The 18,112-nt window shown below is 35.4% G+C and overlaps 1 protein-coding gene across 3 annotated transcripts in view; it reads right to left on the minus strand.

Annotated features, from left to right (window-relative positions):
* Positions 1–18,112, minus strand: part of LOC130443505 (disks large-associated protein 2) — a 29,494-nt gene that overhangs the window by 2,245 nt on the left and 9,137 nt on the right. For all 3 annotated transcript variants that reach the window (XM_056778184.1, XM_056778185.1, XM_056778183.1), the window contains exons 3-7: positions 14,530–14,794; positions 12,417–12,570; positions 7,488–7,652; positions 7,054–7,406; positions 6,668–6,988 (exon numbers count right to left, since the gene is read on the minus strand). In XM_056778184.1, coding sequence (XP_056634162.1) covers positions 6,668–6,988; positions 7,054–7,406; positions 7,488–7,652; positions 12,417–12,570; positions 14,530–14,596 — 1,060 coding nt within the window. In that variant the 5' untranslated portion in view covers positions 14,597–14,794. The remainder of the gene's footprint in view (positions 1–6,667; positions 6,989–7,053; positions 7,407–7,487; positions 7,653–12,416; positions 12,571–14,529; positions 14,795–18,112) is intronic.

Here is an 18,112-nt window from a genome sequence, read left to right on the forward strand (position 1 = left end):
GGATCCTAATTTAATCACCGAGTGACTTCTGGCTTTTCAGAAATGAAAAAGATGCTAAGAGGGCAATTTTTGACACTATTCTAAACGACAGAGCAGATTTAAAGATAAATGGTTATCGTTTATAATAATATAACAGTATTTACAAATAGAGATTTTTATTTTATTTTTGATGAAAGTATAGTCAAATAATTTCAATTATGGTGTTAAGGTTTTAAATTTATAGAAAATGTGAATTCTAATGATCATTTTGAACTATATAAAATTCCATTGATATATTTTCAATACAATTAACGATAGAACCAAGTTTGTTGTCAAAATTTTGAGGAAAAGTGGTAAAATAAACAAAAAAAATGCCCGAGGATAAAACAATCTGTTGTTTTGAAGATAATAGAAAAATTAGGAAGAGAAAAAGTGGAAAAATTTCATTCTAGGTTAGAAAACGTTCAACAACTTGAAAATATAGGTGGTAATGTTTATTTCGTAAACTACAATCCCCAATAGATATTTTCTTGATAAAATCAACAATAAAACTAAGTTTTCATGTCAAAATTTTAAAGGAAAACGATCAAACAAATGTTGAGGAACAACACAATAGATAATAGAAAAATTAGACATAGAAAAAGTGAAAAAACTTTCCGAATTGTAGAAAATAAAGATAAACACATTGTTGGTTTTTGTGCCTCTAAGTCGAGATCTTACCTAATGTGTTATAAAGGTTAAGTAGAAAGAATTAAAAATACAGTGACCTTTAAAGAAGAATTTCATAATTTTAAATACTTACGGTTGTTTAAGAACAAAGGCATTTTAATATTTAACTCAAATGTAATAAATATACGAAAATATCTATCGAAATAATATATATCATAATTAGAGTGATAGGTTACAAAAATGATAATTTCAATTTTTTAATTATTCAAAACTGATATAGAAAAAAATAGATATACGAATTGACGACCTTGGGAGATTAAGGTATTAGCTCAAGTAGTTTTAATCTTAATTAATATAAATTATTAGTATTTGGATTCTAAATGGATCATAAGAGGCAAATATCTTTTGAGAATAGGGTCTCAAAAGAGAAATAATTCAAAAAAAGTATCTGGAGGACGAGAATTTTCAAAAAAAATAAACAGGATTCCAGGATAATATTATAAATTGTGTATAAAGCAAGTATTTTTTGAAAAAAAGTGCCTCAAACGAGAAATAATTCAAAAAAAGTATCTGGGGGACGAGAATTTTCAAAAAAAATAAACAGGATTCCAGGATAATATTATAAATTGAGTATAAAGCAAGTATTTTTTGAAAAAAAGTGCCTCAAACGAGAAATAATTCAAAAAAAGTATCTGGAGGACGAGAATTTTCAAAAAGAATAAACAGGATTCCAGGATAATATTATAAATTGTGTATAAAGCAAGTATTTTTTGAAAAAAAGTGCCTCAAACGAGAAATAATTCAAAAAAAGTATCTGGGGGACGAGAATTTTCAAAAAAAATAAACAGGATTCCAGGATAATATTATAAATTGTGTATAAAGCAAGTATTTTTTGAAAAAAAGTGCCTCAAACGAGAAATAATTCAAAAAAAGTATCTGGAGGACGAGAATTTTCAAAAAAAATAAACAGGATTCCAGGATAATATTATAAATTGTGTATAAAGCAAGTATTTTTTGAAAAAAAGTGCCTCAAACGAGAAATAATTCAAAAAAAGTATCTGGGGGACGAGAATTTTCAAAAAAAATAAACAGGATTCCAGGATAATATTATAAATTGTGTATAAAGCAAGTATTTTTTGAAAAAAAGTGCCTCAAACGAGAAATAATTCAAAAAAAGTATCTGGAGGACGAGAATTTTCAAAAAGAATAAACAGGATTCCAGGATAATATTATAAATTGTGTATAAAGCAAGTATTTTTTGAAAAAAAGTGCCTCAAACGAGAAATAATTCAAAAAAAGTATCTGGGGACGAGAATTTTTCAAAAAAAATAAACAGGATTCCAGGATAATATTATAAATTGTGTATAAAGCAAGTATTTTTTGAAAAAAAGTGCCTCAAACGAGAAATAATTCAAAAAAAGTATCTGGAGGACGAGAATTTTCAAAAAGAATAAACAGGATTCCAGGATAATATTATAAATTGTGTATAAAGCAAGTATTTTTTGAAAAAAAGTGCCTCAAACGAGAAATAATTCAAAAAAAGTATCTGGAGGACGAGAATTTTCAAAAAAAATAAACAGGATTCCAGGATAATATTATAAATTGTGTATAAAGCAAGTATTTTTTGAAAAAAAGTGCCTCAAACGAGAAATAATTCAAAAAAAGTATCTGGAGGACGAGAATTTTCAAAAAAAATAAACAGGATTCCAGGATAATATTATAAATTGTGTATAAAGCAAGTATTTTTTGAAAAAAAGTGCCTCAAACGAGAAATAATTCAAAAAAAGTATCTGGGGGACGAGAATTTTCAAAAAAAATAAACAGGATTCCAGGATAATATTATAAATTGTGTATAAAGCAAGTATTTTTTGAAAAAAAGTGCCTCAAACGAGAAATAATTCAAAAAAAGTATCTGGAGGACGAGAATTTTCAAAAAGAATAAACAGGATTCCAGGATAATATTATAAATTGTGTATAAAGCAAGTATTTTTTGAAAAAAAGTGCCTCAAACGAGAAATAATTCAAAAAAAGTATCTGGGGGACGAGAATTTTCAAAAAAAATAAACAGGATTCCAGGATAATATTATAAATTGTGTATAAAGCAAGTATTTTTTGAAAAAAAGTGCCTCAAACGAGAAATAATTCAAAAAAAGTATCTGGAGGACGAGAATTTTCAAAAAGAATAAACAGGATTCCAGGATAATATTATAAATTGTGTATAAAGCAAGTATTTTTTGAAAAAAAGTGCCTCAAACGAGAAATAATTCAAAAAAAGTATCTGGGGGACGAGAATTTTCCAAAAAAATAAACAGGATTCCAGGATAATATTATAAATTGTGTATAAAGCAAGTATTTTTTGAAAAAAAGTGCCTCAAACGAGAAATAATTCAAAAAAAGTATCTGGGGGACGAGAATTTTCAAAAAGAATAAACAGGATTCCAGGATAATATTATAAATTGTGTATAAAGCAAGTATTTTTTGAAAAAAAGTGCCTCAAACGAGAAATAATTCAAAAAAAGTATCTGGGGGACGAGAATTTTCCAAAAAAATAAACAGGATTCCAGGATAATATTATAAATTGTGTATAAAGCAAGTATTTTTTGAAAAAAAGTGCCTCAAACGAGAAATAATTCAAAAAAAGTATCTGGGGGACGAGAATTTTCCAAAAAAATAAACAGGATTCCAGGATAATATTATAAATTGTGTATAAAGCAAGTATTTTTTGAAAAAAAGTGCCTCAAACGAGAAATAATTCAAAAAAAGTATCTGGAGGACGAGAATTTTCAAAAAAAATAAACAGGATTCCAGGATAATATTATAAATTGTGTATAAAGCAAGTATTTTTTGAAAAAAAGTGTCTCAAACGAGAAATAATTCAAAAAAAGTATCTGGGGGACGAGAATTTTCCAAAAAAATAAACAGGATTCCAGGATAATATTATAAATTGTGTATAAAGCAAGTATTTTTTGAAAAAAAGTGCCTCAAACGAGAAATAATTCAAAAAAAGTATCTGGAGGACGAGAATTTTCCAAAAAAATAAACAGGATTCCAGGATAATATTATAAATTGTGTATAAAGCAAGTATTTTTTGAAAAAAAGTGCCTCAAACGAGAAATAATTCAAAAAAAGTATCTGGGGGACGAGAATTTTCCAAAAAAATAAACAGGATTCCAGGATAATATTATAAATTGTGTATAAAGCAAGTATTTTTTGAAAAAAAGTGCCTCAAACGAGAAATAATTCAAAAAAAGTATCTGGAGGACGAGAATTTTCAAAAAAAATAAACAGGATTCCAGGATAATATTATAAATTGTGTATGAAGCAAGTATTTTTTGAAAAAAAGTGCCTCAAACGAGAAATAATTCAAAAAAAGTATCTGGAGGACGAGAATTTTCAAAAAAAAATAAACAGGATTCCAGGATAATATTATAAATTGTGTATAAAGCAAGTATTTTTTGAAAAAAAGTGCCTCAAACGAGAAATAATTCAAAAAAAGTATCTGGGGGACGAGAATTTTCAAAAAAAATAAACAGGATTCCAGGATAATATTATAAATTGTGTATAAAGCAAGTATTTTTTGAAAAAAAGTGCCTCAAACGAGAAATAATTCAAAAAAAGTATCTGGAGGACGAGAATTTTCCAAAAAAATAAACAGGATTCCAGGATAATATTATAAATTGTGTATAAAGCAAGTATTTTTTGAAAAAAAGTGCCTCAAACGAGAAATAATTCAAAAAAAGTATCTGGAGGACGAGAATTTTCAAAAAAAAATAAACAGGATTCCAGGATAATATTATAAATTGTGTATAAAGCAAGTATTTTTTGAAAAAAAGTGCCTCAAACGAGAAATAATTCAAAAAAAGTATCTGGAGGACGAGAATTTTCAAAAAAAATAAACAGGATTCCAGGATAATATTATAAATTGTGTATGAAGCAAGTATTTTTTGAAAAAAAGTGCCTCAAACGAGAAATAATTCAAAAAAAGTATCTGGAGGACGAGAATTTTCAAAAAAAAATAAACAGGATTCCAGGATAATATTATAAATTGTGTATAAAGCAAGTATTTTTTGAAAAAAAGTGCCTCAAACGAGAAATAATTCAAAAAAAGTATCTGGGGGACGAGAATTTTCAAAAAAAATAAACAGGATTCCAGGATAATATTATAAATTGTGTATAAAGCAAGTATTTTTTGAAAAAAAGTGCCTCAAACGAGAAATAATTCAAAAAAAGTATCTGGAGGACGAGAATTTTCCAAAAAAATAAACAGGATTCCAGGATAATATTATAAATTGTGTATAAAGCAAGTATTTTTTGAAAAAAAGTGCCTCAAACGAGAAATAATTCAAAAAAAGTATCTGGGGGACGAGAATTTTCAAAAAAAATAAACAGGATTCCAGGATAATATTATAAATTGTGTATAAAGCAAGTATTTTTTGAAAAAAAGTGCCTCAAACGAGAAATAATTCAAAAAAAGTATCTGGGGGACGAGAATTTTCCAAAAAAATAAACAGGATTCCAGGATAATATTATAAATTGTGTATAAAGCAAGTATTTTTTGAAAAAAAGTGCCTCAAACGAGAAATAATTCAAAAAAAGTATCTGGGGGACGAGAATTTTCAAAAAAAATAAACAGGATTCCAGGATAATATTATAAATTGTGTATAAAGCAAGTATTTTATGAAAAAAAGTGCCTCAAACGAGGATAATATTATAAATTGTGTATAAAGCAAGTATTTTTTGAAAAAAAGTGCCTCAAACGAGAAATAATTCAAAAAAAGTATCTGGGGGACGAGAATTTTCAAAAAAAATAAACAGGATTCCAGGATAATATTATAAATTGTGTATAAAGCAAGTATTTTTTGAAAAAAAGTGCCCCAAAAGAGAAAAAATCAGAAAAATTAACTGAATAATCAGAAATTTTTTAAAAAAGTGTCAAGATACCAGAACAATAATAGACAGTGTATATAATGTAAGTATCTGGAGGAATGGACTATAAAAAGGAAGAAACAAACCAAAAAGAAAGTGCACAAAAGAAAATTTAAAATACATATATTGAAAGGAGTAAAACAAAAAGAAGAAATAAAGAAAATAAACTAATCAAATATATGCTGAATGGATCCAAAGTTAATTATATATAAAAAGGAACGAAGAAAATACAGGCACAAGGGAACGAAAGAGAAGGAAATAAAGAGAAATAAATTATAACTCTCCCCAATTAATAATAGTAAGAAAAGTTAGAAAGCAAATGAGGCATTGAAATGAGAAATAGGCTATAAGAGAAAAAAAGAAAAGTAGACAATAGCCGGAGAAGGAGATCGAACATCCAGGTACGGAAAGAAATAGAACAAAAAGAAAAAATATCCAACCGAATAGATTCAAAGTCATTTATAAATGAAAAAGAAGGAAGAAATTATATAGAACAGAGGGAATGGAGAATACCAAAGTAGGTGAAATGTGGAAAAGACGAACAAAACAAATAAATAATAACTCTCCCCAATTAATAATACTAAGAAAGGTTCGAAAACAATGGAGGTACCGAAATAAGAAACAGGATATAAAAAGGAAGAAGAAAACCAAATAAAAACGGGACAGCAGCTGGAGAAGGACATTGAACATCCAGATGTAGAACAATAAAAAGTTAAAAGGAAAAAATATCTGACCAACTAGATTCAAAGTCATTTATATATCAAAAGAAAAGGAGAAAATACAGACGAGAGGAAATGGAAAATACTAAGACGTAAGTAGGGAATGAAAGGAAATAGATGAGAGACGAGGAGGCATCGAAATAAGGAATAGGCTATAAGAGTAAAAAAGAAAGTAGAAATTAGAGAAGAGAAGAAGATCGAAAGTCATTTAAAGATCAAAAGAGTGAAAAGTGAAAGTACCGAAATGAGGAAAAGGCAATAAGAGAAAAAAAAAACCAAGTAGGCAGTAGCTGGAGAAGGAAATATTGAACATGTAGAAATGGAAAAGAATAGAACAAAAAATGATCAATTATTTGATATAAAACGACGACTACCTATTACAGATTTATCATTACATGTTCCGTTAACATCTTCCTTAACATCGGATATCGTTTCGGCTTCATTGGCTTTCGAATGTCCATTCACTTTAACCACATTTATCAATTTCGGTACGGTGATACTCTTCTGTATAGTCGTAATTTCTAATTGTTGTCCCCTTCTGGGACTTATCATCGGTAGTTGCGCCCTAAATTCGGGTCGAAGATGCCTTAGGACCGGAAGAGTTGGACTACTGGTACTCTGTTTCATACCGTATTCTACATCATCGTCTTCTTCGAGAAGGTTGTCGTTCATTGATTTAGAATGTTTATCGCCGACTAAAAAACCAAAATTTGAATAAAAAACAAGAAAAATAAATCGGTTTTTGTTGATATAAATTTACCGGGGGCGTGCGTTTTGCTGTCGGATTCGTTTAAGCGGCTTTTCTGAGGTTTGGTTATGAAGAAACCTTGCGCCAGAGCGCCCGGTCCGTAGAGGCGTTCCACTCTTTGTTGTATGAACGATTTCGTTTCACTTCCGTTGGAATATTCTTGTTTCATACTGGTTTCCGATACGCATTTCCTCTGTCCGCCCGTATCCGTCATGCTGGTGCTTTCGAAGCTGACGCACTTATTTTGGATGGTCTGATGACCGTTTTCCAAGCAACTGTCGGTCGTGTCTTTCGATTGGGTTATACTACTGAATATTCCGGAAGAATACGACTGTTTGCTCATATACGTGGAAGTTTTCAGGGAGCTACAACATAAATATCGATAATTTATCGCAACGAACGTGGCGGTTAACGGATAAATCGATTATGAAAATTGTTGACTCTACCTGTAGAATTCGTTGCGGTGTTGTGTTAAGGCGTTCTCCATTTTGAGTGTAGGTAGTGGAACTATATTCGGAGGAGATAGAAGATTGTTTTGTATAGAAAAAGTTGAAACTTTTTGAACAGATTGGTGATCGGTATCTATCCGGTGTGGAGAAACATCTCGCGATCTGAAAATTGATAACGAAAAGTAAAACGAAACTAAACAAATCATTTAAATTTAAAACATATCAGTATGTAAATTTGGAATGAATTCGGTAGTTCAAATGTACCGTTACGAACTCGTCCGCAACATGGACCGCGAAGCCGGCGATTTCGAGACCTTTTTACTTTCTAAAACCGAAATATCGAGAAATTATTTTTGTATAAATAATTGCTTGTTTATCGGCGAGAAAGTCGGTGAATAACCGAGTGAACCGTAACGAAATAGAAAAGTAACCGAATTTAAATAAATTAGTGGATAATTATTATAAATAGTGGGTCTTATACACTTCTTCCTGCCAAGCTCTCAAGTTTCTAGTCTTTCCAAATAAAACTTGCCTCGAATTAGCTATAATTTCCTTGTGTGATGAAAATCAATCGCTGGAAGTGAAATTTTGAGGTTACGAATCAGTAAATAAGTCGCTATGGGGTGAGCTCTTACGAATATGGTTGGTAGTCAACCAATTCATGAATTGTAATCATGGCAATCACCGATGTGTAACAAAGTGAGTTGTCCTGATGGAAAAGCATTTTCTATTTCTTTAAATGCAGTTTCTATCCATAAATATCACAAAAAACAGTCAATGTCACTTTTCCGACCGATGAAACTGTTTTAGACCTTTTTGAAGGAAATTCGCCCATTGTAATCCATTTTTCTGACTGTGTTTCCGATCAAGGACTGTAGTTTTGGGAAATCCGATACATTTCAGTCGCTTTCTATCCATAATCATCACTAAAAACGGTCACCATCACTTTTCCGACCGATGAAACTGTTTAGACCTTTTTGAAGGAAATTCGCGCATAGTAATCTACTTTTCTGACTGTTTTTCCGATCAAGGAGTGTAATTTTGGAAAATCCGATACATTTCAGTCGCTTTCTATCCGTAATCATCACTAAAAACGGTCAATATCACTTTTCCGACCGATGAAACTGTTTAGACCTTTTTGAAGGAAATTCGCCCATTGTAATCCATTTTTCTGACTGTGTTTCCGATCAAGGACTGTAGTTTTGGGAAATCCGATACATTTCATTCGCTTTCTATCCATAATCATCACTAAAAACGGTCAATATCACTTTTCCGACCGATGAAACTGTTTTAGACCTTTTTGAAGGAAATTCGCCCATTGTAATCCACTTTTCTGACTATTTTTCCGATCAAGGAGTGTAATTTTGGAAAATCCGATACATTTCAGTCGCTTTCTATCCATAATCATCACTAAAAACGGTCAATATCACTTTTCCGACCGATGAAACTGTTTTAGACCTTTTTGAAGGAAATTCGCCCATTGTAATTCACTTTTCTGACTATTTTTCCGATCAAGGACTGTAGTTTTGGGAAATCCGATACATTTCATTCGCTTTCTATCCATAATCATCACTAAAAACGGTCAATATCACTTTTCCGACCGATGAAACTGTTTAGACCTTTTTGAAGGAAATTCGCGCATTGTAATCTACTTTTCTGACTGTTTTTCCGATCAAGGAGTGTAATTTTGGAAAATCCGATACATTTCAGTCGCTTTCTATCCATAATCATCACTAAAAACGGTCACCATCACTTTTCCGACCGATGAAACTGTTTAGACCTTTTTGAAGGAAATTCGCGCATTGTAATCCATTTTTCTGACTGTTTTTCCGATCAAGGAGTGTAATTTTGGAAAATCCGATACATTTCAGTCGCTTTCTATCCATAATCATCACTAAAAACGGTCACCATCACTTTTCCGACCGATGAAACTGTTTAGACCTTTTTGAAGGAAATTCGCGCATTGTAATCCATTTTTCTGACTGTTTTTCCGATCAAGGAGTGTAATTTTGGAAAATCCGATACATTTCAGTCGCTTTCTATCCATAATCATCACTAAAAACGGTCACCATCACTTTTCCGACCGATGAAACTGTTTAGACCTTTTTGAAGGAAATTCGCGCATTGTAATCCATTTTTCTGACTGTTTTTCCGATCAAGGAGTGTAATTTTGGAAAATCCGATACATTTCAGTCGCTTTCTATCCATAATCATCACTAAAAACGGTCACCATCACTTTTCCGACCGATGAAACTGTTTAGACCTTTTTGAAGGAAATTCGCGCATTGTAATCCATTTTTCTGACTGTTTTTCCGATCAAGGAGTGTAATTTTGGAAAATCCGATACATTTCAGTCGCTTTCTATCCATAATCATCACTAAAAACGGTCACCATCACTTTTCCGACCGATGAAACTGTTTAGACCTTTTTGAAGGAAATTCGCGCATTGTAATCTACTTTTCTGACTGTTTTTCCGATCAAGGAGTGTAATTTTGGAAAATCCGATACATTTCAGTCGCTTTCTATCCATAATCATCACTAAAAACGGTCACCATCACTTTTCCGACCGATGAAACTGTTTAGACCTTTTTGAAGGAAATTCGCGCATTGTAATCCATTTTTCTGACTGTTTTTCCGATCAAGGAGTGTAATTTTGGAAAATCCGATACATTTCAGTCGCTTTCTATCCATAATCATCACTAAAAACGGTCACCATCACTTTTCCGACCGATGAAACTGTTTAGACCTTTTTGAAGGAAATTCGCGCATTGTAATCCATTTTTCTGACTGTTTTTCCGATCAAGGAGTGTAATTTTGGAAAATCCGATACATTTCAGTCGCTTTCTATCCATAATCATCACTAAAAACGGTCACCATCACTTTTCCGACCGATGAAACTGTTTAGACCTTTTTGAAGGAAATTCGCGCATTGTAATCCATTTTTCTGACTGTTTTTCCGATCAAGGAGTGTAATTTTGGAAAATCCGATACATTTCAGTCGCTTTCTATCCATAATCATCACTAAAAACGGTCACCATCACTTTTCCGACCGATGAAACTGTTTAGACCTTTTTGAAGGAAATTCGCGCATTGTAATCCATTTTTCTGACTGTTTTTCCGATCAAGGAGTGTAATTTTGGAAAATCCGATACATTTCAGTCGCTTTCTATCCATAATCATCACTAAAAACGGTCACCATCACTTTTCCGACCGATGAAACTGTTTAGACCTTTTTGAAGGAAATTCGCGCATTGTAATCCATTTTTCTGACTGTTTTTCCGATCAAGGAGTGTAATTTTGGAAAATCCGATACATTTCAGTCGCTTTCTATCCATAATCATCACTAAAAACGGTCACCATCACTTTTCCGACCGATGAAACTGTTTAGACCTTTTTGAAGGAAATTCGCGCATTGTAATCTACTTTTCTGACTGTTTTTCCGATCAAGGAGTGTAATTTTGGAAAATCCGATACATTTCAGTCGCTTTCTATCCATAATCATCACTAAAAACGGTCACCATCACTTTTCCGACCGATGAAACTGTTTAGACCTTTTTGAAGGAAATTCGCGCATTGTAATCCATTTTTCTGACTGTTTTTCCGATCAAGGAGTGTAATTTTGGAAAATCCGATACATTTCAGTCGCTTTCTATCCATAATCATCACTAAAAACGGTCACCATCACTTTTCCGACCGATGAAACTGTTTAGACCTTTTTGAAGGAAATTCGCGCATTGTAATCCATTTTTCTGACTGTTTTTCCGATCAAGGAGTGTAATTTTGGAAAATCCGATACATTTCAGTCGCTTTCTATCCATAATCATCACTAAAAACGGTCACCATCACTTTTCCGACCGATGAAACTGTTTAGACCTTTTTGAAGGAAATTCGCGCATTGTAATCCATTTTTCTGACTGTTTTTCCGATCAAGGAGTGTAATTTTGGAAAATCCGATACATTTCAGTCGCTTTCTATCCATAATCATCACTAAAAACGGTCACCATCACTTTTCCGACCGATGAAACTGTTTAGACCTTTTTGAAGGAAATTCGCGCATTGTAATCCATTTTTCTGACTGTTTTTCCGATCAAGGAGTGTAATTTTGGAAAATCCGATACATTTCAGTCGCTTTCTATCCATAATCATCACTAAAAACGGTCACCATCACTTTTCCCACCGATGAAACCGTTTTAGGCCACCTATTCAAACGAGATTCGGCCATGACAAACCATTAACGATTAATGACTGTAGTTTTGGATCCAGATTACATCTACAGTTGAAAATCCTAAACATTTTGCTGAAACCGCGTCATTTTGGGTCTGGAAAATGTTGATTCGAATACTCAAACGGCAAACGCATCATTTTTTAATACGCCCATAGCCTGTTACACCATAAAAATTGGCAACGTCGTTAAACACATACTATAATCCGCGCACTTGGCAACATTGATTCAATTGACAGTTATAATATGTCGTCATTCTCATAACCTCTTTCAATCGAGTCCCAAAAAACAGTTTTCGATTGTAGTGATTCAAGTTCGTTCCTGTGATTCCTTGAAGCGTTTACACCACGCTGCGCCGCATCCGCTTCGAACGACATCTCACGGCGAACTAAAGTGAGCCAAAATTGGCACCGAAAAACGCGTCGAAATCATTTTCACGGCGGTTCTTGGTTGCCCACCCGGACAGCGACACGACTCCGGAGGATAATGATGAAATTGGACGAGGCGAAAGTGAAGTTTATCTCTACACTTAATCCGTCAACCTCAATCAAATTCGCGTTATTCGCAACAAAAAACAATCGCCATTTTGAACACACTTCGAAAACGCGCGTCGAAAAGTGTAGTCTCGGTGTAGTGTTAGTGTAAACAGTACGTTCAGTATGATATACACATTTGACAGTTTGTTAAATTTAAATGTCATTTACCTTGAAGCTAAACGTAAGGGATCGTAATGCGTTGTGGTGGAATAACCGTTGACGGTACAAGCTAGACTCAAATAAGAAGGTAGATGTGGTTCCGGAGATGGTGTTACTACGCTTGCGCTGCGTAACGTATCGGCCGAAGAGGCTTCAGACCAATCTGCAACAAAAAATACGGAACCTAACCAAATTATTAAGCGAATATTGAAAATGCTTTCAACAAAATCTAATCATTCCAGTTAATAAAATACGATGGGTACTAAACCGGAAATTTCCACCGGATCGTATTCGTTCGGAAGCGCAGGGTGACCGTCGAAACTTAGTTCAACTCAATTTAATCGTTTCGCAAATCGGTTTTTGATTAGCCACGTCAACGTATCCAGGAAACGACAACCAGGAAAATACACCAAAGGATCTATCGTGTCCCCCTTTCTTGACGGGGAACCCACTGTTTACAGCTGATACATTGATCCCACTCCTTTTAGTTATTGCCCAAGATATTCGTCTTCTATTCCATACCGTCCCAGGTGTAGTGCTCTGGAGAGAATGTGGATAGAATGTGTTTGTTGAGGCGACAGATACAAACTCCTTTTAGTACTTTAAACATCCAGCAGATCTACTCTGGTTATAGTTTCCCAGAAGAGTCTTTGCACGTCTCAGCCCCAGTAGGTTATCCCAATCATTGGTTTTTCTCCAATCTACCTTCTTTTCCAGTGCTTTTTCCACTGCTCTGTAGCTGATACCACCACCGAAGGGTTCGGCTCTCAAATGAGTTGGGATATTGGAGCTTGGAGCTCTACTGGCTGCTCGACCATCGACCAGAATGGTGATCCGTTTGCGTTTGAACACATTTTCATTGCTAAACTTTGCAATGTTCCGAGGCATGTCCCACGGTTGGTTATTATTTGGGAACGGCTTTTCTTTGTTGATTCCAAATGATGTTTCCTCTGCCACGTTTTCCGGTTCTATATGGAGAGGTGGAAGATTCAGAATCCCTTCTAGTGCAGCTGTTGGACAAGATTTCATGGTCCCGGTTGTACATAAAGAAGCCAGTCTTTGAGAGATTGTTCCTAGTGGTATTCCGACTAGTTCTAGTACCCCATATGTGATGATCAGTCTCAGAAGGATCTTTGGGTTCGGGAAAGTGTTTAGCGGTTAGTTACCTAATCGAAATTTCTTTTTCGAGGTAATTTGAATAATTTAAAGGATTGGTATGTTAAAATATTATATATATACCTCGTCATCTTGATTCCATCTAGTGGCGGAACGTCGAAATTTACTCCGAACATAACCTCGAACGTCCTGGTACTAATCGGAATTTTTAAATGATACAACTGGGTTCGAGAACGTTCGATAATGTGATTTTCAACAAAACTAACGTTATGTTCATTTCGAACAATCTCCAATAAGATTTTTTAGGCGTTATTCGACCTTCGGATGCGCCTACTCGCATATATATATATTAATGGGTTCAAATTATCCAAAACGGATAATCTAGTTATGCTAAATAACGTTTGCGTAATGTGGAATTAATTTAACCACTCGCATTTAGAAAATACAAGGGGAAAAAACGTTCGTTGTGCGATTATACTGAATATTTTAACGTTAATAATAAATAAAACTACGAAAAAATTGATATTTCCGCGTCCGAACGTTGTACGTTACATTCTTCGAACCTGGCTTCGGTATTTCTTGCCGTTGACGCAGAAAAAACTCCCATGGGGGTAAGATCCGGGTACCTTGGGGGAAATAACGAAGCAGCACCATGGCGCCATCTAACTGGCAAATTCTGGAAACACCGGACTGACTCGTGTTCAGCGCGCCGTCCACTTCTCGCTGACTCTGGTCTCGTCGCAACAAGATGGCCGCTTTACCACTCGGTGCGTCCGTTTACAAGTGCAGTCACCAAGGGGTGTCGCCCTTGGACCTAAATTTATAGTTTACCAAACTTAGGATAAAATAAAGTGCACAGTCTAAAAAGCACATGCAAAGGGAAAAAATAGCGAAACTGTACATTCAAATTGATCGAGAGTTGTTAAGATAAAAACAGAAAACGGTGCATTACCAACCAAGAAAAAAAAAAGCCACACAAAAACTGACTGGATAAACTCTCTCAAACCTGAAAGATCGACCGATGCTTCCGCGTCCAGAGAACAAGTTCCAATAGAATCGATCGACTTTTCCATTACGTCATTCGGCGTCGGCGCAGACGTTAGATTAACAGCTGCGCATCTGGATACGGGGGACGCTTTTGGCGTCTCCGTGTCTTCGACGGTTTGGCTGTTAAACGACGACCGACGATACGAATTTTCGGTACATGCTTCGGCCGGAACAGATACCTGTGAACGGATGATGTCCGCGCGGTGTACGTCGATACTCGGTACCTTCGATCATAAAGTAAATAAATTTTACACCGTAAACCATCTAAATAACATTTAAATTTATCAATTCTAAAAATTCCACAGTGGAAACTCCTCATCCATTTAGCACGGAAACATTCGACATACCCCTGGTACAATTTAAATAAGTTGGAGAACGAAATTTGATGGTTTTTTGTAACAATTTTGAAAAAAATTCTAATATACACTGGCGAGCAAAAAATTTAGGTCACTTCAGAAATCGCGAATAATTTTAAAGTCATAATTGATAAAGATTAGTGACAGCTGTCATTCCGCGTACTTCAGTGACAGCTGTCATTCCGCGTACTTCAGTGACAGCTGTCATTCCTCGTACTTCCCTTGCCTGTTTTCCAATTTACTGTTGATTCTTTGTGTAAAACCTAACGATTGCAAAGTGTAGTAATTTGATTTAACGCTGTAATTTCTTTATTTTCTTCAGGCGCTGGTCGTTTAGAACAATTTCTTCCAATAATTTAACGTTAGACCAGTTTTTAATAATGAACATCGTTTGTGTTGATCTCAATCGAAAGCGAAATTCAATTAGAAACATTTTTCGAAAACGAATTTCAACAATTTCCGAATAGTTCGACAACGTGGAAGACGTATCAGGAATTCTTAAAAACAGGCTCTGTTGCCGACGCGTCGCGTTCTAGATCTTTTTTTAGTCAAACTAAGCGCGAAATTCAAAATTTCAACAACAATTTCCGAGCTCGGCGCTACCAAATCGTTCGACAGCGTGGAAGACGTATCAGGAATTCTTAAAAACGGGCTCTGTTACCGACGCGTCGCGTTCTAGATCTTTTTTTAGTCAAACTAAGCGCGAAATTCAAAATTTCAACAACAATTTCCGAGCTCGGGGCTACCAAATCGTTCAATAGCGTGGAAGACGTATCAGGAATTCTTAAAAACGGGCTCTGTTACCGACGCGTCGCGTTCTAGATCTTTTTTTAGTCAAACCAAGCGCGAAATTCAAAATTTCAACAACAATTTCCGAGCTCGGCGCTACCAAATCGTTCGACAGCGTGGAAGACGTATCAGGAATTCTTAAAAACAGGCTCTGTTGCCGACGCGTCGCGTTCTAGATCTTTTTTTAGTCAAACTAAGCGCGAAATTCAAAATTTCAACAACAATTTCCGAGCTCGGCGCTACCAAATCGTTCGACAGCGTGGAAGACGTATCAGGAATTCTTAAAAACGGGCTCTGTTACCGACGCGTCGCGTTCTAGATCTTTTTTTAGTCAAACCAAGCGCGAAATTCAAAATTTCAACAACAATTTCCGAGCTCGGCGCTACCAAATCGTTCGACAGCGTGGAAGACGTATCAGGAATTCTTAAAAACGGGCTCTGTTACCGACGCGTCGCGTTCTAGATCTTTTTTTAGTCAAACTAAGCGCGAAATTCGAAATTTCAACAACAATTTCCGAGCTCGGGGCTACCAAATCGTTCAATAGCGTGGAAGACGTATCAGGAATTCTTAAAAACGGGCTCTGTTACCGACGCGTCGCGTTCTAGATCTTTTTTTAGTCAAACCAAGCGCGAAATTCAAAATTTCAACAACAATTTCCGAGCTCGGCGCTACCAAATCGTTCGACAGCGTGGAAGACGTATCAGGAATTCTTAAAAACAGGCTCTGTTGCCGACGCGTCGCGTTCTAGATCTTTTTTTAGTCAAACTAAGCGCGAAATTCAAAATTTCAACAACAATTTCCGAGCTCGGCGCTACCAAATCGTTCGACAGCGTGGAAGACGTATCAGGAATTCTTAAAAACGGGCTCTGTTACCGACGCGTCGCGTTCTAGATCTTTTTTTAGTCAAACCAAGCGCGAAATTCAAAATTTCAACAACAATTTCCGAGCTCGGCGCTACCAAATCGTTCGACAGCGTGGAAGACGTATCAGGAATTCTTAAAAACGGGCTCTGTTACCGACGCGTCGCGTTCTAGATCTTTTTTTAGTCAAACCAGGCGCGAAATTCAAAATTTCAACAACAATTTCCGAGCTCGGCGCTACCAAATCGTTCGACAGCGTGGAAGACGTATCAGGAATTCTTAAAAACGGGCTCTGATACCGACGCGTCGCGTTCTAGATCTTTTTTTAGTCAAACCAAGCGCGAAATTCAAAATTTCAACAACAATTTCCGAGCTCGGCGCTACCAAATCGTTCGACAGCGTGGAAGACGTATCAGGAATTCTTAAAAACGGGCTCTGTTACCGACGCGTCGCGTTCTAGATCTTTTTTTAGTCAAACCAGGCGCGAAATTCAAAATTTCAACAACAATTTCCGAGCTCGGCGCTACCAAATCGTTCGACAGCGTGGAAGACGTATCAGGAATTCTTAAAAACGGGCTCTGATACCGACGCGTCGCGTTCTAGATCTTTTTTTAGTCAAACCAAGCGCGAAATTCAAAATTTCAACAACAATTTCCGAGCTCGGCGCTACCAAATCGTTCGACAGCGTGGAAGACGTATCAGGAATTCTTAAAAACGGGCTCTGTTACCGACGCGTCGCGTTCTAGATCTTTTTTTAGTCAAACCAAGCGAGAAATTCAAAATTTCAACAACGATTTCCGAGCTCAGCGCTACCAAATCGTTCGACAGCGTGGAAGACGTATCAGGAATTCTTAAAAACGGGCTCTGTTACCGACGCGTCGCGTTCTAGATCTTTTTTTAGTCAAACTAAGCGCAAAATTCAAAATTTCAACAACAATTTCCGAGCTCGGCGCTACCAAATCGTTCGACAGCGTGGAAGACGTATCAGGAATTCTTAAAAACGGGCTCTGTTACCGACGCGTCGCGTTCTAGATCTTTTTTTAGTCAAACTAAGCGCGAAATTCAAAATTTCAACAACAATTTCCGAGCTCGGCGCTACCAAATCGTTCAACAGCGTGGAAGATGTATCAGTTCTTAAAAACGGGCTCTGTTACCGACGCGTCGCGTTCTAGATCTTTTTTTAGTCAAACTAAGCGCGAAATTCAAAATTTCAACAACAATTTCCGAGCTCGGCGCTACCAAATCGTTCGACAGCGTGGAAGACGTATCAGGAATTCTTAAATACGGGCTCTGATACCGACGCGTCGCGTTCTAGATCTTTTTTTAGTCAAACCAAGCGCGAAATTCAAAATTTCAACAACAATTTCCGAGCTCGGCGCTACCAAATCGTTCGACAGCGTGGAAGACGTATCAGGAATTCTTAAAAACGGGCTCTGTTACCGACGCGTCGCGTTCTAGATCTTTTTTTAGTCAAACCAAGCGAGAAATTCAAAATTTCAACAACGATTTCCGAGCTCAGCGCTACCAAATCGTGCAA

The sequence above is a fragment of the Diorhabda sublineata genome, chromosome 4 (genome assembly GCF_026230105.1).
Source record: "Diorhabda sublineata isolate icDioSubl1.1 chromosome 4, icDioSubl1.1, whole genome shotgun sequence".
Lineage (NCBI taxonomy): Eukaryota > Metazoa > Arthropoda > Insecta > Coleoptera > Chrysomelidae > Diorhabda > Diorhabda sublineata.